The sequence below is a fragment of the Thermobia domestica genome, chromosome 5, assembly GCF_964235325.1.
Source record: "Thermobia domestica chromosome 5, izTheDome1.hap1.1, whole genome shotgun sequence".
Taxonomy (NCBI): domain Eukaryota; kingdom Metazoa; phylum Arthropoda; class Insecta; order Zygentoma; family Lepismatidae; genus Thermobia; species Thermobia domestica.
In genome coordinates, this window is record NC_137458.1 from 235332765 (window position 1) to 235358693 (window position 25929).

Sequence of the window (25929 nt, forward strand, 5' to 3'; positions counted from 1 at the left end):
TAATTTTTTTTTTTTTTTTTTTTTAAATTTTCAACGGATTTTATAGGCGAATGTTGGAAAATAGTGGCCAAATTTCAGAGAATATTTTACGACATTCGGCGATAAATGTGGCTAAAAAAACAAACAATCGACTATCGACGATGTATGCAAACATCGATTTTCTCCAGAATAAAAGCCACAGCTGTGAGCGCACATTCCTCCTAATCATTTTTTTTTTTTTTTTTTAAATTTTTCGGCCTGTTCTGTCGCTGAATATCTTCAAATATTCCCTGAAGTTTGATCAATATATTCCTATAATCCAATATATTCCCATCGTTTAGTTAGTCATGAACTGGGATGTGCCAATAAGGGGGTACCAAACTCTACACAATACAAACTTGGTGAGTTTCTGGTTCTTTTCATATATCTTTCTGTGTGTACGTGTAACACTTTTAAAAATATAGCCTTTTCAAAATGAACGACTCATTTATGCCGACCCTGTATAAAATAAATAAATGCAGGTTATAACTATGTGGATCAGGAGTAAGAACTTCTTATGAAAAGTGCTGAAGTAGCACTGAGTTGAACACGTTGTGATAACTAGTGGTGACTGATGTTCAAAATTAATTTTAAGATGTATTGTTGTAGGGGAAAGTTAACCGACACTCATCCAGCAGTAAATTCACGACGATTAATAGTTGAAATAAAGGAATATCAAAGCGGGAATGGAAATTGAATTGCTTAACAGGAAATTGTTAAAAAATGAGTACATAATATTTCCCTAAATGCCACCTCACATAGGGGAAAAAAGTAGTTGAGTTACATCCAGGTGCGTGATATGTTTTAAAGACAAAAACGAACCTATTAAGACTCACTCTTACAGAGATAGTGTTTCTTGATAAAGAATTACTGTTTATTAATTGGTATATCAGCCATTCCATTCTTACGGACGGGACATTTTGGCATATAACAGAACAATATTCTAACAGAAATTCTAGTCCTGCGAAACATCTTAATAGACTGTGCAAGAAAGCACCATGAGATGATACCTGCCGTGCCTTAGATCTTTTTCCATGGTGTTTGTTGGAAAATGGTACCATCGATGCTACAGCGCTTCTTACTAATACCTGTGTAGCTGCTGTCGAAGACTTTGTTCCTGAAGAAACAGCAGAAATCATCTAAGTTTCCTTCTTGGTTTGATGTTGAGATTCGGTCTGCTTTGAAAAACAAGAAGCTCGCGTGGTCACTCTGGAAACAACATCCAAACCAGTTTACTTACAATAGTTTCTCGCAAATCGTCGATACGCCAAGTTCCTACTTAGAAAAAAATACGAAAGTTACATCTCCAACATTGCAACTTCGTTTTGTTCGAGATCTAACAGCTTCTCCTCTCTCATTAATTCAAGGAGAAATAAAACTAGTATACCGATGAACCTCAACTATGGTTGGAGCACTGTTACTGGAGAACACAGAGCTGAATCATTCAATGATTATTTTTACAGAAATTTCTCCACCCAGACGGTACCAAATCCTCTACCTGCTCTTGAAGCTGTATGTTCGCATTCCCTATCCTTGATTTCTACTACGCCCGCTGAAGTCAGGTCACTATTAGCTCTACCTGATCATCGTGCTCTTGGTCCCGACAATATTTATACAATCTTCCTTCGCAATACAGCCTCGTCAATTGCTTATCCTGTTTATTATTATTATTATTTAATAGACGTTTTACAGAAGGCTTTTTTCCCCCAAACTTTGGAAGCAGGCTGACATTATTCCAATCTATAAATCTGGCAGTAAAACTAATGTATGTTCCTATAGACCCATTTCTCTTCTCTCTCCGTGGTCAATTCTTTGCGAGAAAATCATTAAGGACAGACTTTACAAGTTCACAGCCTCTTATTTGAACATTGCACAGCATGGCTTCCTGCAACAGAAGTCCTGCCTCACCAACTTATCAGAATTTCTTATTCATGCTATAAACTATTCCAGAAACCTCTCAATTGGATGTAATATACTTAGATTTCTCAAAGCTTTCGACAAAATTAACACCTATATGCTTCTTTACAAGCTATCCAACAGATTTAATCTTCATGACAAATTCCTGTCTTTGCTAAAGGATTATTTTACTAATCGTATGCAACGTATTGTTATGCCAGATGCTTCATCGAAATTTGTCTCAGTTCTTTCTGGAGTTCCCCAAGGTAGTGTTCTAGGACCACTGCTATTTCTTCTTTACATGGATGATCTCCCTTCCTTCCTGTCTTTACCATCTACGAACATTCTTCTCTTTGCTGATTATTGTAAAATTTTCATAAAATCTCTATCGTAGATGATGCCCTACTACTTCAACAAATTCTTACTAAACTTACTGACTGGTGTACGACTTGAAATTTAAACGTAAACCCTCAAAAATGTTGTACTCTTAGTATTTCTTTGAAGAAAAATAAAATTTATCACAAATATTGCATTAATAACAGTCCTACAGATTTACTGAAATTCGTGATCTCAAATCACTCAGCAAATTCTTCAAAGCTTTTGTATCTTCTAAAATCGAATATTGCTCACCGATATGGAATATGGCCTGTGCCTCAAACTTATCCCGTTTTGATTCTGTTAACTTTTTTCTTGCCATTGTCAAACGAAGAGTTCCTTCAGTGCGTAGTCTTAATAAAACAGAGCTCCTAAACAAATTCAATATTCAGACTCCACTTACTCGACGTATGGTGGCGGTCTTGCTGTTCCTCCATAAAACTATCAATGGGAAAATTAACTCCGAATTGTTTGTCTCCGTTCTCAATTTTCGCGTACCTTCTCGCCTTACTCGCTGTTATACGTTACTTACATTTATAACGCCCAGATTATCAATTATACAACGTTCCTTATACTTCAGGCTGGCATCATTGTATAATAGTTTATTGTCAGATGTTGATATTTTTGACTGAAAATATCACTTTGAGTCCACTTTGGCTCAGACACATTTATACATAAATAGATAAGAAAAGATACTTCTCATTTCGCTAAATGCCACACGTGGGGTCTGTATGACCCTCCCCCTCACCACACACAAAAACGTACGGCATTTCGATGTATTTTATCAATAGTAAACATTGAAAGGAAACAATATTTAGAATTTTTCTTTGATTACAATTATATAATAATAACCACTACAAAAAAATCACAAAACAAACATTTATAAACTTATTTTTAAAAAAAGTTGCTTTAGTAGTATAATCTTTTTGAGTAATGAATGGGGAATTTAGGTCTGAATATAATACGATAATATACGGGAGTGAAACGTGATAACCCACAAATGTGTGTTTATCAAGATTTTACAAACACTTACATTTTTACGAACATTTTTCGTTTTTTGGTTTAAACCATTTGTTTTTTTTTAAAAAACCAGCTGGTTTAAACCACGTTGGTTTAAACCAGCCAACCCTGAATAAATATATTTTTGTAATATTTTATTTAATTTTTTAAATTTTTTCTTTCTTTTTTGTTATTTCTTATATACGTTGTTACATTGGTTCAGTGTAAAATGGACATTGATGTGTATCTGAAACATTTGTAAGTAAATAATTCTGCGAGACATTTAATAAGAATTGTTGATAGTTGTTAAAATGTACAATTCCGATAACTCAGAGTGATCACCAAAGACATTTGGCAGCTACAGTCTTATTACTATTAATAACGGAAATATTTTAGAAAATTTATAATCATCAGTAATTAATCTTATGGACGGTACAAAAAATATCTTACGGACGGGACAAAAGAATTGAATGCATAAGACCTCTTTTAACGTGCTGTTTATTGCATTTATCTTAACTGTTATCCTAAAAGTAAGTAAAACTACACTTAATATTTCCAAAATTAAAATACAGTATGATATTATACAGTCGAAACGTTTTACAAAAATTGCGTCACATCATTTAGATATGACATTGCACTTGCAGTAACTCTGCAACTTCTAATGTCACCCTGTTTGAAGGTGACCATCAGTGGAGTCTGAATCTGATGATACTTCTTTACTGTGTTTCCACACTGTGCACTGATGTTTCTCTGAGTGAACAGTTCTCCCAGTTTCAATGTGACGTTCATCAACAGGGCGAAAGTAATGTCGAGACTGAACTTGCGGACTAGAACAAACATTAATCCACCGTTTTTCTAGTATTTTCCGCTGTTCACCCACAGTTTCATCACCAACAAAGAGTTGAATTCTTTGAGGTTTACAAGGTTCACTGCAACATTTGTAAAATATCTTGTTGTGGAAATATCCATTTGCTCTGTCCTTACTATTTCTCAGACTATTCTCTTCAATGTGGCACCTATCCCACCGAAAATTCCTTTCCCGTGTGAAGTTGCAAAGAAACTTTATTCACCAGTTACATATTTTGACTTTGTACTTCTTTCATTGTTAAAATAGCTTACTTGTTTCACTGAACTAGTAAACCTTCACAATGAAAAAATATAAAATCAACAAATCGGTCTGAAAGTTTGTATTCTCTTGGTTAAAATTTGTAAGAGCAATTTTGATTTTTCGTTAGGCACAAAAAAGTACATGGGAAAGACAAGAAGTTCTCTTGCCATCTATCTATAGATGCAACTGCTTTCAAGTCATTTTATTACATTTGGTTTCTGAGGTTTGAAGCAAAGGCACTAAAAATAAAAGCCAAACTTCTTGCGGCAAATACAAATGTAATCAAACAGCAATTCTGATAGTACCGGGTAGTACTTGCGGAAGGGCCACACGGGACACAATTTCAAAAGCCTTTCACTTGTTAAGTATGACCAACAGCTTGATTAAACTTCGAGTTTAAATTGATACTAGGTTATTTGCTTTGCTTACCTGTTTTCAGAATGATATTAAAATTTTATAATATAGAATGAAGTTTCTCACTTCTTTTCTTACGGACGGGACACCAAATGGAGCGACAAGTTCGGAGCCATTTCCAAGAAAACCACAAGCCTTTTCTTGCAAACAACAGTGTCTGGCAATAGAACACAGAATGGCTGTTTCCCTCCAAAACTTGCCGTTCAAGTTCAGTCACATGACTGAATAACTGTGTCGGAAACTGACGTCCCCTACATGTCTCAGAAGAATCTCGTCAGGCTCCATGTTAAGTTAGACGGTGTAACATTCAGAAAACAAAACAAATAAGCGGATTTTTTTTTCTACTTCAATAATCAGAATATTTATCGCCCTTATCAGGTACTTTTCAAATTAATGCAAACAAAATTAAAATTTCACTCAAATGTTTACTTTGGCGCGGAATGGCTGATATTCTTTTAAAAACCAGATAAAAATAAATTTTGTAGTTCACATTTGAATGTAACAGTTTTTCGTGTCGTCTTGTTTATCTTGACGAATGATTTATTGCAATATTAAGATGGAATAAAATGATTAGTGATTTCTAATGCAAAAAGTATCACAAAAAATTCTCAACGTCACAGTTGCGTCTTATAGACAGAAATATTGATGTCTTCATTTCGTCTTCGTTGCCCGCTTTTTAATTAATTTATTTATTTTTCAATACAAACGCCTGAACTGAAAGGTGTATTTTGAAATCTAGTGTAAATAATATAGTCCAGTAAAGATAGCCCATTTTTCTGCCAAGAAAGGAACAAATTAGTAACAAGCTAAAAATTGGTATGGAAGTAGGGGGATGTGTCAGGAATAACATACTAAAAGTCCCCTAAAATCCCACTGTAGCTTTTCCCGTAATTTTGAAAAATGTCCGCCATCTTTAGACGACGACAAGAAATTTATGGAAATCGTCACCCTTTATGTTTATTCCTCTAGCCACCGTTCTAATTATCACAAAGCCATGAATCATATATGGTTGCAAAGCTTGAAAGACAGAAAATCTAAGTAAATAACATATATGCCCATCGTGCTAAATTTCTAGAAGAAGAGGAAGAAGAAAACAGCTTTTTTTTATTTAAAAAAGATATATTTTCAGAAATCATGAGAAGTTTGCAACACTGACAGTTATTGCACACCAACGAAACACCACCAACAGATGTCGTTGATATTTATCTCAATCATAGCCAACAATGACACAAATCGGTGCAATACAAGCCGAGAAAAAAAATATATCTTATGTTACTTTCTGACCTCTTTGTATAAAAGTGCATAAGGTGACATACACTTTCACGGTTCTAGTCACCTTCTTTTATCACATAGAACCAAGAGTTATATATCATTGGAAATCTTAAGAAACGTAAATTCAAACGATGTAAAATTTATACCAATCAAGTCCAATTTGTGGAAGAAGCGCAAAACTCAAAATTTCGGGACAAAACGTGATTCTCGCAATAAATTCTTTATAACTTGCAACACTGACAATTATCATATGTTAACAAAACTCAGTTACCGTTTTCACTATCATCATTATTAATTTACTCTTAAAATGGCCAACGTTTTTCCCAATGGAGTTAGCTTTCATGATACATAGTTTTACATCATTTAAATATAGCACAAAAATCATTTATTGACAACATTAGAAAGTAGCAGAAATTTGGTAGTCTCCTATTCATAGGAAAATCGTAATTCACACACTAAAAATAACTCTCAATTACAGTAGTCATTTGAATGTAATTTTTTAAAAATGTCTTGTTTATAACTAGAATGCAATTTTCCTCCTAGTATTCTTCAAATCAACTTAATATTTACATTACACGTTAGTATGCACTTTAAGAACATACGAACTTATTTTATTAGAAATCGATGAGGTTATCATTATCTCGTTCATCTCTATGGACTTCATCATTTCGTTTTGCATTCATGAATCCAATTCCTCGACACTGACATAAATTAGAGCACACAATTACTGCTTTTCGACAACCGTACAAGCTTTCACAGCCCTTTTTACAGTTACAGGATATTACACGGAGCGGGTTCCTTGGCCATTCTTGCTGGTACGAGGATACCTCCTAATGTTGTCCATCCATATTCAGTCGCTCGCAAATCATTTCCACGGTACAATTGAACCTGATGATATGGTGTTTCGCAGCATCACTGGTTGGTGGCAATTTTGCCAATTGTATTTCGTTCTGAATGTTGAGCGACTTACTGCAAGGATGTATAAACGATACTGGAATTCATCCAGTAAGGTTACTATTGCTGGAGAATGCTAGTGTACAGTCGTAGTGTAGTAAAAATAATGTGCCAGCTTCATAGATTGTACACTAGCATTATCATGGTTCAAAACTTCAAGTGATCGGCATAAATCTTCCCGTTTTTGAAGTAATCAGAATGGCTTCTTCTTTCCCTGTCGATACAAACCACATGCATGATGTGTCGCATCTAGTTAAAGCATGGTAGCTGAGCAAACCAGTTAGTATCTTTGCCTGTGTATCTTACAACTTCTTAGTACTAACTTTCTTACTCACGTCCAAGCTTTCAAATTTTGATGTCGTGCTGATTATTACCTTGTTCAAGCAAAATGATTAAAATTTCAACATCCTCGCCAATTACTACGACGTGCCTAAAAGGATTTAAAGACTTGGCTACAGCAGTTTTAGCTATAAGTGCGTCATTATCACTTCTTGCTTGCTGGGTTTGAATTCCAGCTTGTGTCAAATGAACCATCAACTCACGGGCGAAACAATCCTTATTTTTGAAATTACCTAAGAATTTATCTTTTTTTGTTAATAATGTGGTTTCATTTGTGAATAACACCAAAGCTGATTGAACCTTTGACTCACGTTGCTCCCGCTCAGCGGCTTTTGTACAGTTTTCAGTGCAATACCCATAAAAAATAATTGTTACTTTCGTTCCTGAGTTTGTGAGTACATAGGATACATACGAGTTGTGCACGTCAAGGTATGTTCCATATTGTGGCCAAACAACATGATGTAGAAGCCAGCTTCCACCTATAACGTACACAGTATTTTCAAATTGAGTTTTAAAATTTGTCCGATATTCAAACATGTCGTACAAGGCGGACTTTTTCGTTTTTCCCATGGACATTTCTGTGAAAAGAGAAAGTGAATAGGGTGCAAGCTCGTAAGAAAAACAGTGCTGGAGTTCTTCTTCGGACTTCTACTCATATGATTCAGTTGAAGTATGGTGTTTACAGCCAGTGGCTCATCACGAATACGCATCTTTTTGTTTAAGTTTCACATTTCCAAAAGTCCGTCCAAACATTCCTTCCATAGCAGCCAATCCGATTTCCTTAGAATTATCAGTTGACCATTTCATTACCTACCATGCCAGTGCTTAGAGACGCGAGCTCCGAATATGAAGGGAATGGAGAATGCAGGCAAAACCAACGCAAGAATTCCTTTAGATGTAATATATCACGCGATTGACTGCTTTGGTACAGGTCCACATGCCGACCAGTGTGAAGTTCATGCCTATCTTTGTTTAATATTTTTTCAAGATATTCTCGTAAGTGGCACGCTGCTGGCATACTTGACACACACCTAGATATTATCTTTTCAGTTATGCCTCTCCCATGGTCAGTCCACCGCTGCTCTTCATTGCTCTCGCTAAAACCTGCTCAATCGTCATATCAAACCATGTACCACTCCAAAATATATATTTTCTACGAATAGTGAAGTAACCGTCTCCTGTAAATAGCTGGAACTCATGAAGATCCATTTCATCCTCCAACCGCAACATTTCTTGTAAGTACAGATGTGCGTACTTGGCATACAAAAGATGCTCAGCTGCATAGAAGTATGGTAACATTTCTCACATGCAGTGAAGATGAAGATTGAAGTCTCCAGCTCTTTCGAACTAAAAGACGCATAATTTCTACAAGCTGAAAGTACAGAGCGAATAACTTAGAGATACGGCTTGTTTCTGCAGCAGCGTCAATGAATAACTTCAGGTCATTTGCAATCTTGATTGACTATGTTTGGATGTTGAACCACTACATCAGTATCGATATCTTCTTCAGTCATCAGAGGAATACAAACATCTCGCAATTGACGCTCAAACTCCTCAGTGGCGTCTGATTCATTAAATAAACAGTATATATTGCAATTACTAACTGTGTTTAAAAAAAATAGCTCGCAAAGCACGACCAATAAGAATGGCCTGGCTTTATCTGTGGCATAGAGTTACTAGCATACACACAAGACCAAAGTTGTTCAATGCCACTACCTTTCATTATATATGCAACTGTTTCCATAAATGACATTATAGTGTGGAAAACCCCCAAGTCTAACAATCACTGACGGTAATTCACCAGAATTTTTACATGCTGCTACAATGTCGCATGCTTTAAAGTACAAAGGTTGATCCAACGTGACTAAGCACGCTTTTTTGCTACTTTTCTGCACATTCTTTGCTGGCAAACATAAGCGCCGAGTATACAGCATCCATGCTTATTGGTTGAAGATTGATGAAAGATTGAATTACTACTTAATATGCTTGGTACTTATGGTTCTTGCTTGTCACCAGCTGCATAAATCCATTCCAATTCGGGCAAGTAGGTGTTTTCAACGCCTTGAGAATCATCCATGTTACATCGTACAGAAGGTGGATTTCAGTTTGGATATTCAGAACACGAAGGTATCTTATATCTTCATTGATTAAATCCGAAAGTACCTTTGCGTGTGTACGTTAAAAGTGGTATATTCCATTCATTCTTTCACAGTGTACGTTTTTTGAGCCCAGGTATTGCTCAATGATATGGGAGCGACTGAATATGAATGGACAACATTAGGAGGTATCCTCGTACCAGCAAGAATGGCCAAGGAACCCCCTCCGTGTAATATCCTGTAACTGTAAAAAGGGCTGTGAAAGCTTGTACGGTTGTCTAAAAGCAGTAATTGTGTGCTCTAATTTATGTCAGTGTCGAGGAATTGGATTCATGAATGCAAAACGAAATGATGAAGTTCATAGAGATGAACGAGATAATGATAACCTCATCGATTTCTAATAAAATAAGTTCGAATGTTCCTAAAGTGCATACTAACATATAATGTAAATATTAAGTTGATTTGAAGAATACTAGGAGGAAAATTGCATTCTAGTTATAAACAAGACATTTTTTTAAAAAATACATTCAAATGACTATTGTAGTTGAGAGTTATTTTTAGTGTGTGAATTACGATTTTCCTATGAATAGGAGACTACCAATTTCTGCTACTTTCTAATGCTGTCAATAAATGATTTTTGTGCTATATTTAAGTGATGTAAAACTATGTATCATAAAAGCTTATTCCATTGGGAAAAACGTTAGTCATTTTAAAAGTAAATTAATAATGATGATAGTGAAAACGGTGGCTGAGTTTTGTTAACATACAATAATTGTCAGTGTTGCAAGATATAAAGAATTTATTGCGAAAATCACGTTTTGTCCCGAAATTTTGAGTTTTGCGCTTCTTTCACAAATTGGGCTTGATTAGTATAAGTTTTACCTCGTTCGAATTTACGTTTCTTAAGATTTCCAACGATATATAACTCTTGGTTCTATGTGATAAAAGAAGGTGACTAGAACCGTGAAAGTGTATGTCACCTTATGCACTTTTGTACAAAGAGGTCAGAAAGTAACATAAGATATATTTTTTTTCTCGGCTTGTATTGCACCGATTTGTGTCATTGTTGGCTATGATTGAGATAAATATCAACGACATCTGTTGGTGGTGTTTCGTTGGTGTGCAATAACTGTCAGTGTTGCAAACTTCTCATAATTTCTGAAAATATATCTTTTTTAAATAAAAAAAGCTGTTTTCTTCTTCCTCTTCTTCTAGAAATTTAGCACGATGGGCATATATGTTATTTACTTAGATTTTCTGTCTTTCAGGCTTTGCAACCATATATGATTCATGGCTTTGTGATAATTAGAACGGTGGCTAGAGGAATAAACATAAAGGGTGACGATTTCCATAAATTCCTTGTCGTCGTCTAAAGATGGCGGACATTTTTCAAAATTACGGGAAAAGCTACAGTGGGATTTTAGGGGACTTTTAGTATGTTATTCCTGACACATCCCCCTACTTCCATACCAATTTTCAGCTTGTTACTAATTTGTTCCTTTCTCAATCCTATCTTTACTGGACTAATACGAATAGTTGTAAAATTATTCACAATTGTAAAATTTTTACAGGTTCCACACTTCAGGGTAAAGTTTTAAGGTAGAAATTGCATAATTAACGTTAGCGCTATTGCCAAATAATATACATAAGGAAAAGTAATTAGACACAATATAAATACTCTGACGTGCAGATTGACGAGTTATCGACACAAGGAAAATAGTACAAATATACGATATTTTAAAAGGAGAAATCATTATCCACATCTATCTGTCATGTACTTAATAGTAATTCTGTTTGACTCATTTACATTTTTTACTTCCACCTTTTGTAATATGGTTGCACAATCATTATGACTAAAATCTTTAATAAATAAATAAATAATAATATTAATAATTTTAAAAAACAGGATTGTATCTGTGTGTTTGCTGGAAAGTTTCAATCTGGACCAGATTTAGACCCATGGACATGCATCAGATCTTTCTTTATATCCCCTATTAACTTAAAACATGTATTTTGACAGCACAACAAGAAAACATCCAATTATGTGTTGCTCAGCATAAATTTTAAACAATGTTAAACAGTAATTCTGTTCGCATTTGCAATATTACTAAATTAAAATTTTCCAGAATTATTTAAATTAATATCCGGCAGTGAATAAGGTAGGTGCACTTCAAGTCTTAACCTAACCTCAAAATGTATAAATACACATGATATACTGTATCATGAGAAACATTTCACAGGACGCGTGTACTGATCGATTTCACTTTCAGTGTTTATCATATACTTAATAGTATTTAACATATTATTTACCTAATCGATTTTTCTATCTGTTTTTAGAAGTTCCATTCATTGAAAATGTTCAAAAAGGTGAAAATACTTTTACTCCAATCTGTGGAATACAGAAATTAACACATCATTATTTTCGCTTTGTCTGTAGGCTCTTACCAGGTATTGTTAAGAGAATCAAATGGCGATCGTCATGGCAACGTGGAGTTCATGACGTCACATGATTTCAGTTGGTTGCGTCATTGGCAATTAATTATTTCTAATGCGGGAAGTATCACAAAAGAAAGAAAAAAAGTCAACATCACAGTTGCATCGTTACATAACTTCAGAGGATATAAAGGATTGTCATTGTATTGTGTACGTTGTGATATTCGATAACATGTGGCCCCACGTCGTATATTTGCTAATAATCACGCCTTTGGTGTGAGCGATCCCAGTTTCGATTTCCATTGGGAACAGTCGGTCGAAAAAATGTAAAAGCTTTTTCAGACCAGTCATCTTGAGTAAGGAGGCCGCAGTGGCTCAGTGGTAGAGCGTTCACCTCTGGTGCTTGGGGTCCTGGGTTCGATTCCAGCCCCCGCCAAGTGAACCTTGTGGTGGACAAACACCGTGTGCGTGGGTTTTCTCGGGGTTCTCCCGTTTCCTTCCACTTTCTTCATTCCACTATTTCATTCTTTTCTCATAATCACCGTCTCCTTTAGCCTAACCGGCATAACCGTAGGACGTAAAACTCAAAGATTTCATTTCATTTTCATCTTGAGTAAGTCTTTTTCCTGGGTTGTCCAGATTCACATCAGTTAAATGCCGGATGGTTCCTAATATAATGATTCCAGGCCACTTCCTTCCGCAATTCGCTGGCCAAAAATGGAAAAGTTCGGTTTAATGTTAAAATGTGGGCTTGTGCCTAACACTGCTCAGTTAGAATCGGACTATATAGTATTTAGTGTGGAAGTAGTTCAAATAATCGCCGAAAGAATGCATGTGGGCCTATGTGCCGTCAGTTCTAAAGTAAAATCTGGCCTTTTTTTTCAACATTTTCATTTTGGCATTAGCACGGATTTTATAGTCAATATATATATATAGGGTGGCCCATTTTAATCTTTCTACAGAAATATCTCGAAAACGGTTGAACATAAATAAACTAAACAAAAACTCAAATAGGAAATGCCATGAGAAAAATCGAATGGTGATGTCGTGGTGCCATCCAGGTCCGCCCGTCATGGGGTCCCGGGGCCCAACTTTAAAATTTTAAATGGAAACAAGGGGCGAGTGATACCTCGTTCGATAGATCTTTAAAAAGCGTTCTGGCAAAATATTTTTCATATCGGTCACCGTATTCAAAATAGCTGCCAAGATATGTTGAATGTATCAGACAAAACTTCCAGTACCACTAATATGAAAACGGTTGAACATAAATGAACCAAACAAAAACTCAAATTGGAAATGTCATGGGGCACATCGATTGGTATTGTCGTGGTGGCTTCCAGAGCCACCCTTCATTGGGGCCCAGGGCTCAACTTCAAAATTGTAAATGGAAACATAGGGTGAGTGATATCTCGTTCGACATACGTTTAAAAATTAAAGAACACTGTTGCGAAAGATTGTTCATATGGTCATCGTTTCCAAAATGACCATCAAGACATGGTACCTGTATCAGATGAAACGTCCAGTACCACTAATATGAAAACGGTTAAAGATAAATGAACAGAACAAAAATTCGAATAGGAAATCACAGCGCGTATTTATCATTCCACGGCTCGAGAATGTTGCAACAGAGTAAAAGATGATTAGAGTGAAAGTGTCATAATGCAAATTTGGAAATCTAGTTCCTAGAAAATTATCGATCCAACCTCCCTCCGTAAATGGGTGAAGTGGGAAGGAACGGTGAAATTGCAAATGAGAACCTTAGTTTTTGCAAATTGTATCTACGAAACAAAGTAATCTGAAGTGTGTTTTTATAAGGGGCAGATGTCTCTGTAATGGGATAAAGCATGTATAATTCTTGTTAAATAGTATCTTCCATTTTGATAGCAGGCAATGATATGATGCAAAAATGAATCAACTGAAATGCGAAACAAATTTGTCGAACAATACAATTTTAGAACAATGTCTACAAACGTTGGTTTTGTTCAACAGTCGTCTGCACGATATTGGTTCGATTCTTTTCCTTCTATGTCTTCTTGTATGTGATAGAATATGAACTTCACTGAAATGTTGTCCACAGTTAATTCTGAATAACTTTCAGCTATAATCTCAGTTGTGATCCTCAGTAATGAAACGGTACATACTGATGCAGATGCTTCCCAAACATTTTGTACGCATTGCGTTAAATTACTAGGGGCGAAGGGCGAGGTAAAATGTTTGCAAGTTCCAGAAATGTATTATAAAAATCTTTGCTTCTCATTTCAGTTGCTTCTTTTCTTCCATCCAATCACACTTTGCGATATAAATGGGTATTAAACTTGAATTTCAACTTCTTTTTATTCACCTTATTTAACCTTATTTTAAATCACCTTATTTTTATTCACTGCAGTACCAGTCACTTGTACACACAAGTGTTTCAGACAAACCATACTTATTGCAAATAAAAGTGGGGTTCTCATTTGAGATTTTACCATTCATTCCCACTTCACTCACGGAGGGAGATCGGAAAGATAATTTTCTAAGAATTACATTTCCTCTTTTGCATTGTCAATTATACTTTAATCATCTTTTTCTCCGTTGCATTATTCTCCAGCCGTGATAAATACCCTCTGTGATTTCCTATACGAGTTTTATTCTGTTCATTTATCTCCAACTGTTTTTTCATATTAGTGGTACTGGACGTTTTATCTGATACAGGCACCATGTCTTAGCGGCCATTTTGAAAACGGTAACCCATATGAAAAATCTTTGGTCATGACACTGTTTAGTGTTTGAAGATCTAGCGAACGAGGTATCACGTGACCCATACTTCCGTTTAAAATTTCTAAGGTGGGCCCTGGACCCCCATGAAGGGCTGCCCTGAGGGCACTGCGAGAACATTATTTGACGTGCCCCATGCCATTTCCTGTTTCACTTTTTGATTGTTCATTTATCTCCAACCGTTTTCATATTAGTGGTACTGGACGTTTTATCTGATACAAGCACCATGTCTTGGCGGCCATCTTGAATACAGTGACCGATATGAAAAATCTCTTGCCACAACGCTTTTTTAATTTTTAAATATCTATGGAACGATGTATCACTCGCCCCATATTTCTATTTAAAATTTTAAAGTTGGACCCTGGGTCCCCATAAAGGGCAGCCCTGGGAGGCACCGCGACAACACCATTCATTCGGTGTGACCCATGGCATTTCCTATTTGAGTTTTTGTTTGGTTCATTTATGTTCAACTATTTTTGAGATATTTCCGTGCAAAGATTAAAATGGGCCACCCTGTATATATATATATATATATATATATATATATATATATATATATATATATATATATATATATATATATATAAAAGAGAGATACTTTATTGAACTCACATAACAATTATGGGGTACCTATATGTTAACGCAAGAGTACTAAAAATTGATCAACGGCATTAGAAGCAAAGCGTGGAATGTGAAAGTAGAATTAACTTGTGAACTATCGACACAATTTTATTTCTTTGAATTCCTCCTGCTGGGAATTCATCTCATATACATTACATTACGAGGGTTGATTGAAAAGTTTTGATCCTTCAGGAAACTGCAAGAGGTACAGATTTAATAATGTTTTAATTTTAATCATAGTTATCTTGTTCATCGACATACTTGCTCCATTTGTGCTGGAGTCCCCTTATCCCAGTATAAAAAGTTTTTTTAGGTTGCAATTACAAGAATTGTTGTACCTCTGAATTGACGTCAGTATCAGTTGCAAAACGTCGTAAAGTTAGAGCATTTTTAGATTCAGAAATAAATGGAAGTCTGAGGGTGAAAAATCTTGGAATAAGGTGTATGAGGAACAAGTTCAAATCTACTTTCATGAATAGTTCCCATGGTAACTGCTGAGGTATGACCTGGAGCATATCCTTGTGGTAGAAAATGGTGATCAGCATTAGTGATCTTTTTTTTATTGCAAGGGTCAGTATGATGTCCTGTGATGGTGGGACCCTGTTAAACTTTTTATCTTAACAAAGAGTATTATATTTATTTGACGTTCAATTAACGAACCAACACAACTTCCTTTAAAACTAAGTAACTCTTCTGGTCAACAAACAATATATATCAACTAACCACAAACTTTTCCAGATACTCTTTATTCCAACTACAATTAATGCTATTTCTTTTCTCCAATCTAATTACATACACTTCTCAAACTTGGTACATGTTTGAAACTTCCATAGACTTCGTATTTTAAACCCTAAAATATATTACTCTAACTAAGTCTTCTTGTTGACACTCTTAGCAACCATTCTACTACATCTTCTAACCTCTTTTTCTTTTATCATCTTCTCTTTTTATTATAGTACTAACTCTAAAATACTTTTTGCCTTTACAAGCTTCATTTCGTAACAACTCCTAACACGTAACAACCCCTAACAGACCATTTGAAGGTAATCAATTCTAGACTGCGCGAGAGAAACAGTATAAGTCAGAAATTGGCCAAAATGAGATAAGTTAAAATTGGAGATCTGTGTGTCATGCTTCACATCTGGTTAACTTGGTATAAATGGATTCTAAACGTGAGTTGAATAAGCGCCTCTTGGTGCTGTTAGTATAAGTGATTCATACTTATGCGTTAAAATAAAAAACCGTCTCCTAAAAACCTATGTTTTGTGACTTACACTGTTTCTCTGGGACGGTCTAGAATTAATACCACATCTTGCTCTCGCTGCTTTCTAGTGGCCTTTGGTCCACTTGGTCCCGATGGGAAAGCACAAAAAATTTAATTTTACAGTCAATTTCTTTAACCATCCGTCTTCTTTAGTCTAAAGGGCATAATCGTGGGACATTAAACTAAAAATGTTACATTTCATTTCATTTCAGTATTATACCTTAGTAATCCCAAAATCCTGATGCAGTCGGAATGGGTGACTATCTTCTTTCTAGGGGCGATGAAAGACTATTCCACTGGTTCAATTACTGTTCGTTTTCAGGTTGATAGTGATGAGCTGAGTATTTGTCCACAGTAATGAATGGTGACGACAATTGTTCACATGACGTTAAAAGTACAGTTTAAAATTGTCCAATGATTTTGTGTACCGACTCACTTTTATTCAAGAGTTAGAAGACCTGGGACCCATGGAGCTGAAATCTTTGAAAAACCAAGTTCATTTTTTTAAGAATGTGATCTGCTTGCTCCTGTGAAGTGCCCAGCCTGTCTGATCCGTTGCCAATCGCCCATCTTGCATGAGCATAATCAAGTACAAGGGAAGTTATTGCTGGTGATAGCAGTTGATTCCCTAACCTCGATTCAACACTTTTCCTGCCTGCTTGAATTCTTGCACCCATCTTTCGATGGTGGCATACTGCATAACAGCTATGTACTGATTTTTTTTCTTTCTTTTTTCCATTTTCCCAATTTCTGATATTTGACACTTAAAGAAACTGTCAACGACTAAAAGGCTTAAAACTTTTCATTGCTCATATAAATAGAGGACCTTTGTATTTTTTTTAGTTGAATCTCCGAATTTCTACTTAATCAGTTCAGATAGTACTTTCACCATTATGAAGGACATTTTTCTCAAAGGGTTACAATATACGTAGTGTCACGCTTTTGGCCGATATCGTAAATGTTGGAATGAACAGCTACGAAACTTCGTATGTGGGAGGCCTTTTCATACACTGAGTGTATTCAGTTGTACAAATTTTAGAAATTCTCCAATACATGTGTTGGAAAAAGGGAGGAACTTTTCTTTTTCCCGCTGGACTTAAATCATAAAGCTTATTATACTCATATGAAAAAATAGGAGCATTTTCATAATAGAGTACGAGTATTTTATTCGTTTGCACCCATTTAAACTCCATCTCAAAGGACAAATGAGAAAGTGGAGGATAAAGAATTTCTGAACTGCTATATTGAGGAGCAACTTTCAGAAGGAAAGTTGTCACGTCATCAGTTAATTGGAATTCGCTTCACTATGTTTCAACTGTTAACGTCAAATTTAGTGTTGCTGTCGAAGAAGAGCGCTGTATCAAATCTACGTATGTATATATAAGAGGAAATCCTCTGATTCATCCCATGTACCCAAGACCGACGATAAGATGGAGTTTCTTGGTATACGATTTCTAAAAGGGGAAAGGGGGGCTTTTTTCACCAGAACTCCAAGACTGTTAGGTATAGAACCTTGGAATTTTGTATAAATGTTCATGACTCCAGGCTGGCGATGAGATGGAGGGCGAACTGTGACTCCCTGAACGTTACGATCCCGTACGAAGAACAGGAATTCTGTTAGTTTTAAGTATAAAGGATTTTTTTTTTCCATTGGTATTGAGATAGGAGTGAGTGATGTGCTTTTGCTTATACGAGCAGTCTGAAATTTTAAGTCTTCCTTTTAAGGGCGAGAGAAATACTACTGTTTTTCTTTCCCCTCCCTGTGCATAAGTTAAGTTATTATTTGTAGTTATTTATTATTCATCTTTTATTGTGCACTTATCTCTAATTTCCCACACAAATTCAGGACATGGTCATAAATTACTCTGATATGTTTACAGTAGAGAAGTTTGAACAAATTGATTCGAGAATAATTTCCGATGACACGATAAATAAATGGAGCTGGGTTAGCTGTATAGTGTGGGAATCGGATTTTGCATAGGTTAGTGTATATAAAAAAGAACTGCAACTGCACAATTTCGAAATCGTGTTCTGATAATACTAACTATTAGATTGGCGAGATTACGTAATAGCTGTGTGCAGTAGTGTGTAGTAATTTAGCATGGATGGGTACACAATTTACCAATATATAGGAATCATTCGAATTTATCATCAAAATAAGTACATGGCCAACATAATCGACCTAAAGAACACTCGATTTACTGATTTGGGCAGAAGAAAATCCACATGCAATTCACGAAGTGTCCCTTCATTCTTAGAAAATCATTGTGGTGTCACTATTTGGGCCAGTGGTATGATCGGTCCTAATTTTCTGAGGACGAACATGGCATCACATCACTGTCAATGACGAGCCACTTTTTGCGCCCTCAAATGGCAAATTATGACATAAGCAATGACTTATACTGCACGGAAAGTTTCTCCGACGCATTATGCCGAGAAATAGTAATGTGAACTGACCGCCGAGATCAAGTAATCTCTCCTCCTAAATTACATTCTATGGGGTTACGTTAAATCTCATCTAAAGCCAAGAATAATTCGTGAAGTGAAAGGGAACAGTGAATGAGCCCTTGCAAATATGTGTCTAAAAATAGTGCAAAATAGAACTTTTAAAATCCATTGCACCCATTGAAGGAGAGGAGCACATTTGAACGACATTATCTTCAAGATATATTGCCATCGATTGCTTTTCACAACGAAAAATCATATATTTCATTATCACTTGTAGTTTTCATTCTATCGCATTCTATCAGACTTCCATTCCCGTAAACCTTCTGGTTTAAGATCTTTTCTGTATTAGATTTACAAATAACGCTCGCAAAGAAAAGCTGTACTGTTGTTCATCTATTCATAATTAAGAGAAAAAGAAAAATAGAGATGCCAGATGCCAGAATTTAGTTTAAAAACTTGGAATGATTAAAATTAAATTAAAAGCACGTTTAGATTAAAATTGAAAGAACACCAAAATACTTATATCCTGATAGTTTCAAATTATTTTCGGGTGCAATGTTGACTGCTAATAGTGATTTAATAGGTTCAGTTAGCTATCATAAATTAGTTGACTTAGTTGTGAACATATATATGAAGCAAAAAGATGGTTAAGAAAATAAGGTTGGAGACCAAACATAAAATTTCATGAAATCATTAATAGTGACAATTGAGCATAGTCGTTTAGTTTTTAGGTTTGTCATAAACTGAAAAGATATTAAAGAATTATTCTCACAGTTTAACTTACAGAACAATTTGGCCAAAATTCGTCAACAGACTATTTTCACTTGAATTTTGATTACAATGGAACAAGAATATAGACTATTCAGTTAGTTAAACAAGAATGATTGTAGTAACTGATGAATTGATTGCGATAATTTGTGAAACTGCCATGTTACACTATTAAAACGTAAAACCGAGAGTAACATTATAACTTCAACGTAATGCATTTACTTTCAGAAGGTAATGTATGCAGATGTTACAGTAGAACGGAATATGTTGGTATTGGAGTCTGTCTCACGTCTAAGGACTACCTATTGTGAAGACTATGATTGTTGTGTACTCGTATATCCGGTTTAGATTGCTTCGATAGTTAAGTGTGTATATTTCATTACTTCTAATCTGTATTGCTGTTTTTGCACCAAATATAGATTATTACACTTATTTTTTATTACTCCTTCTCATATTAGAAATTTCATTGAACTTGTTATTATTGTTGTGTTAGAAGAAATGGAAAATATACTATTCTAATACCATGTTGAGCTTCATGTGAAACAGCCTTCCTACCCTAATGAAGTTTTGTAGATTAATAAGATAGATAACTATATAAATATAAGGTAATAGATAAATGGTTTGCATATAAGATATTTACAGGAATATTTATCTTTGAATTGTTAAATGATGGATGTAAGATAAGTACAGTTTTCAAAACTGTGTTAACGGTGTTTTGAAGAAGCACTGCCTTCGTGTTGAGTCAATACTATATGTAATTTGACCTTAAATATTATTAGATAGTACAGTTGAAATAACAGTTTGCTTCATTATTTCCAGCATTATCGAGTCAGTCTACGAACACGCAACTAAATCGTCTTCCAACTCCTCGTAAAACATATGACGCATTAGGAACTCAGTGTCTTTCTGGTAATTTATTACGGAATATGGAGCCACAACTCCTAGGGCCAAGTGCTTCATCGGGTGTAGTGAAAGAAGCACCAAGTGCACCTTTCATGCCGAATGCTGCTTGTGTTAGATCAATTGCACCTACTGCAGCATCACAAGGCTCAGCACCCAATGTTAGAGTGCCGTTTGTTGGTTATCAGGCGTGGCGAACTTCAGCATCAATTCAAGTAATAAATTTCCAGAATTTGTATGCAAAAACCCCAGTGAATCAACAGAATCAACATAGAAATGTAAGTATTATACGTGGTTTTTGTATTAGTCTTAAGTACTTAAAAAGTATTTTACTATTTTATTTGTAACTTAGTTGGCTGTTACTGAAAAAGAAACTAACAGAAATGTGCAAATAGAAATATTTGCTTCCTGGTGGTAAATTTAAAATGCATAGTATGCCTCATGATACCAGACGATCAGGACAGTCTTATTCACTTGGTAATTCTATGGCAATAAGGATTGTTTATTTGGATTGAGACTTGTATGGTTTGAGTAAACTATTGCAATTTCCTTAGAACTTAATTGCGTCCAGGAAATGGAACATGTTTATATTTTGACTCGTATGCTGGCGAACAATAACCATATTCTGATGACTACATTGAATCTTGTGCAGCAAACCTGTTATGAACTACAGCTTGAAGTAAACCTCTTTGAGATACTAGTATTTCTATAATCTATCTGAAACACTTTCACAATCTTCATGCAAGACGTATATGGTGCGTCCGACCTTGTCTTGGTGCTCCTACTGGCGAGCAAAAGAGCATACGGTATAGATCTAGATTGCATATACCACCACGGGTGAGTGTATGATTTTCCTACCTAGGTAATATCCTTCCCAGAGAGCCTAGCAGAGTTACCATTCAGTGGACTTTGAACCTTCCCTTCAACACGTCCACGCCTTTCTCCTAAGGATGATAGCTTCCGAATAGAGACCATGCTCGTCTGGTCTGACTATCTGGAAGTCAAAACTCTTCGGACGGAGTAGGCAGTTTTTCCTTGAAAACAAACGCAGTCTAACTGAAATAGTGGTTCAGTATTGACATCCTATACATTTCGGAGAACTTTGATCGGAACGTTTATGGTGTATGTTGAAACAAAGGATCATTGACGATCTGGTAGATAGTAAACCGTAGGTAGTGCAAGTTCGCATCAGTGCCAGATGAGGCGAGATATTACACTTCCACATTATCAGAAAAAGTTATTCGTTAGTGTTTTTTGTTGTTCCCAATGAAGAGAGTTTGTGAGCAGTACAGCGGTCTGCTTTCTACTTCTATTCTTCCGACACTAGAGTGCCTGAGTATGTATATATATATATATATATATATATATATATATAATAGAGCTGTGAAATTAAACATATTCAAAGGAAGCATGTGTAATATAAGTGTTAAAAAAAATCAAAATGCATTTTCCCCCTGCTGGGAGCAGAGAATGAATTTTATCAGGAGTGTGATGCATATTGGTGTTGCGCTTACAATCACCAATACCCGCACACGGAAGTTTGGATGTATAATATGTATAATTAACGTGGAATCCGAACCACGTGAGCTCCTGCCGAGTTGAACCCGGGTCTCCCAGGCTAAAGGGGAGTACGCTAACCGCTTAGCTACGAAGGAGCTCGCATTCAAATTTGTTATCTGTGTCATCATCATGAGAAACTTGAGAATCGTTAAAATTAAGTTTTAAGCATAATTAACATTGTCCTCGAGCTAGAGTTTTATCATATTATTTCTGTTAAAATTCATAGGAAAAGAGAGTTCAAAATTTATGCCAAAAATAAAGTATCTCGCGCGATCTTTAAGTTAGCAACATGAAACTAGGTGTATAGAGTCCTAATTTTAAATAAGTAGACATGTATTCCAGCGTTTTAAAAATTCCACTTTAAGGAAGGGAAGGGACAATTTCTACAACGATTCTCTTTATATTCGAATCAAATACCGTCCCACTACCATGGAAAAAATTCTGAATAGCTCAAAATTATTTTTAGAATAGTTAGCACTTCTCTCGAATTGGGCTTTTATCTTGTTAGTATCATTAAAATATGTATCGATGGGGGATTAGTTTCATTTTATACATAATATGTATTTTAATTATTTATCTATTAAAAATATTTCAGATGTAGCGAAAACGTATTTTACACTGAAATATTAACAACAGAGAAACAAACTTTTAAAGAAAGATTGCCAAGGTTTCTATATTAAATGTATCCCGCATTCGCCTGGTGAAACTGCAAAATCACCAGTCAGGATGTTTGGTATCGAAATTAGAACCGGGGAACTCTGGATTGCGAAGCGCCAACACTAACCATTAACCTGCGTATGCTCGGTAAATGTTATTAGATTATTTTTCTGCAATTATTATGGTAAAATGCTTATTATTTTCTTAAAGCAAAGTGTGTTTTTTTCTATTTGGATTGAGAACTTCCTTTACTATACTTTTAATCAGCAACTGATAGTTTACATTTATTATTTCTGCCCATTTTCAACATGTTACCTGCAAAGACTATTCGGAGTAAATGTTTTATTTTAGTAATGTTTTGTTAAAGTTCGGTCGTAGGTTCATTAAAGTTTAAAATACTTAAACAGTTTCCCTTTCTGGTTATAACAATGACTAAAACGAAACTTCGTTTTTTCATAAAATTCTTCATAATTTTAACATTTGTAAAGACATAATTATGAATTGTGTGCAAATATTCATATAAACTCTTATTAAGCGGATGATACTAAAGACACATTTTTGGAACAAAAGATTGTTGTTTAACGATCTTTCTGTTAAAATGTTATATAAATGGAACAGTGTGAACGACAGATGCAAGCTATTAAAAAAAAAGTTTACTTTAGAGTATGGGACTTCAGTGATGATGATGGGAAAATGAAACAAGTTGAGAGTACACGTTAATCACTTACTCTACAAAGGTGATTTAAAATTTCCTTACTTGCTAAAGGTATATATTCAAATCACTAACACAAAATGCCTGATCGCTTCGCATATTTGGTGGCTTATTTCTATTTAGTCCTTTGTTCACGTGTAAAATCTATTCATATTATCTATTCATATTAAGACTGTTCCATTTATATAATAACTAACACGGTGAGAAATTTACGTTGTATTTCTGATAAAATGTAAAATGCCCTCTCTCTTCATAATTTCACTCTGTATTTGCCACGTTTACAAAGAACGTAGAATTTGGCAATGAAAGTTTCTGATTTTTTTTAATGCTTATTTTAAAAATTTTCTCATGAAATACCGTTTTGGATTTTTTTTTTTTTTTTTTCACATTTTCAAGAGGAGACATGAAATTTTCTCTCATCAGAGAGTTATTTTTATTTATGTATTTTTTAAAGACATGCGACACACATTGTCGACATGAAAGTGCCTATTAAAACACGAAGTAGGGAAATTTTTAAAGTTAGTAATGCAGTTTTTAACATTGTAATTTACGTTGCACAAGCTGGAGTCAAAATCTTGATGTACAGTCAGAAACAATATACTTTAAAATATGTATATATAAAAACTGTATTTTCTTCAACCTGGTACATCTACTTATTTTTCTGTTACCAGTCTTATTAGTTATCATGCTCACTATATGACTAACTTAAATATTGTGTATTCAAGACAGATGCAAAAGCTATATTTAAGTAAATTTTGTGAATATATCCTGTCGAGTTTGTACAGTGTAGATATTAGTTTTATCCTAAATTAAATAAAAATGTCATGGGTCTTCTTATATATCATTACATCGGATGTAATTGCTTTTAAAAGAAAGTTAAAACGAGTATTTATTTTGTATAGCAAATAGCAGCAGTTAATGCAGCTGCTGTAGAGAATAGGTTTTCTCGTAGTTTGCAGATCCTTGCTGACTTACATTCAGGCGAAGTGACTTCTACCTCAATTCAAGGAACTAAGAAGTGGCATCCGTCTGTGACACCAGTCCTCCGAAATCATCTTGTCCATAACTTGTACGTATTCGTTATGTTTTGTATATATTTACCTATCTCACGAGTAATTTGTGCTAGGATTGCTTCTGTATGAATGAAACTTTACCTTATTATTATGGTACGAATTAAGTGAATTAAGTCACATATGATATATAAAGTAAGCGCTTTGCCCAATATAAAACCTGGACATTTGCTGAAATTTCACTCTTCTGGTTAGTTTGCAACAGTTGGAGTAATTCTGTTTAAACGAGTATTAAATTATTATTTTCTTTGTAAATGGTAGTGGTATGAGCTAAGACAAGGAATTCCGTTAAGAAATAAGCCTGGGCTTCAAATTCTGGTTGGGCATCTCTATTTAGGTTTATTATAAAAGAACACAGCGTTTAAGCAAGCTAAAAGTAAATGAAGTGGAACCGGAGTTGCTTATATCTTTTCATCATATGATGTACAGAAGGTTGATCGGTTTATATTTGACCGATTTGGAAATGCTGTCGTCACGCCAGAGGCATGAAATCGTTGTTGTCAGTTTGGTGTCTCTGCTTATGCGTGCCGTAGTTTCGTATTGATGTTACTCAAATACTGTCGAGAGTAAACTCTTACTGGGAGGGGTACATCATGTCTCTTTTTCATCAATTTTTTTCGTGCACCATAATAGTGAAATATTGTCGGCAAAATGGTTTAACCATCAGAGTGATTAGAGCTTGAGACATCGTGGCCAGGAAACAGAAATGAGGCTTATCCAAAAAATATTTGCCAACGAAAGTGGCTCATTCGCGGTTTTCAGCTGTAGTATCGTGTGAGATACTTCGTAAAATTCGTTGACTGGCAGGCCAAGAGAATCTACCAATTGAATGGTAATGCACTCTCGGCATTTTGTTGAACGTAAGACAACTTCCACTAACTGTGCGAAAGACACTTAACGGGATCAAAATGAAAGATGATTTTCACATTAGATGAAGCCTACATTATCTCACGCGGAGTTACGCATTCGGGTAATTACATACCGTGACACCTCTAGCAAGGAATGTACTGAGTTTCACGATGAATTAAAAAAAAAAAAAAATCATCAGGGATTAATGTTGTTGCTGGATAGTATTACGAGGACAAGTTGGAGGTGCGTCAGGTGGTGGAGAAAAAGGAAAGTGAATTCTATCCATTTCCAGAAATTCATCGTGACCCCAATTTATCAAAAGGATATCCATCGTTTGTACGAAGCCAACAAGAACTATGTGCGGATCCACATGGACAAAGCGTCCAGCCATACTTACAGATCATCCCTCCAGTTTTATC

General features: G+C 35.2%; 1 protein-coding gene across 4 annotated transcripts in view; it reads left to right on the forward strand.

Annotated features, from left to right (window-relative positions):
* Positions 1–25929, forward strand: part of LOC145686459 (uncharacterized) — a 201606-nt gene that overhangs the window by 44309 nt on the left and 131368 nt on the right. For all 4 annotated transcript variants that reach the window (XM_081759778.1, XM_081759781.1, XM_081759779.1 and 1 more), the window contains 2 exons: positions 20582–20940; positions 24494–24660. In XM_081759778.1, the coding sequence (XP_081615904.1) occupies positions 20582–20940; positions 24494–24660 (526 nt within the window). The remainder of the gene's footprint in view (positions 1–20581; positions 20941–24493; positions 24661–25929) is intronic.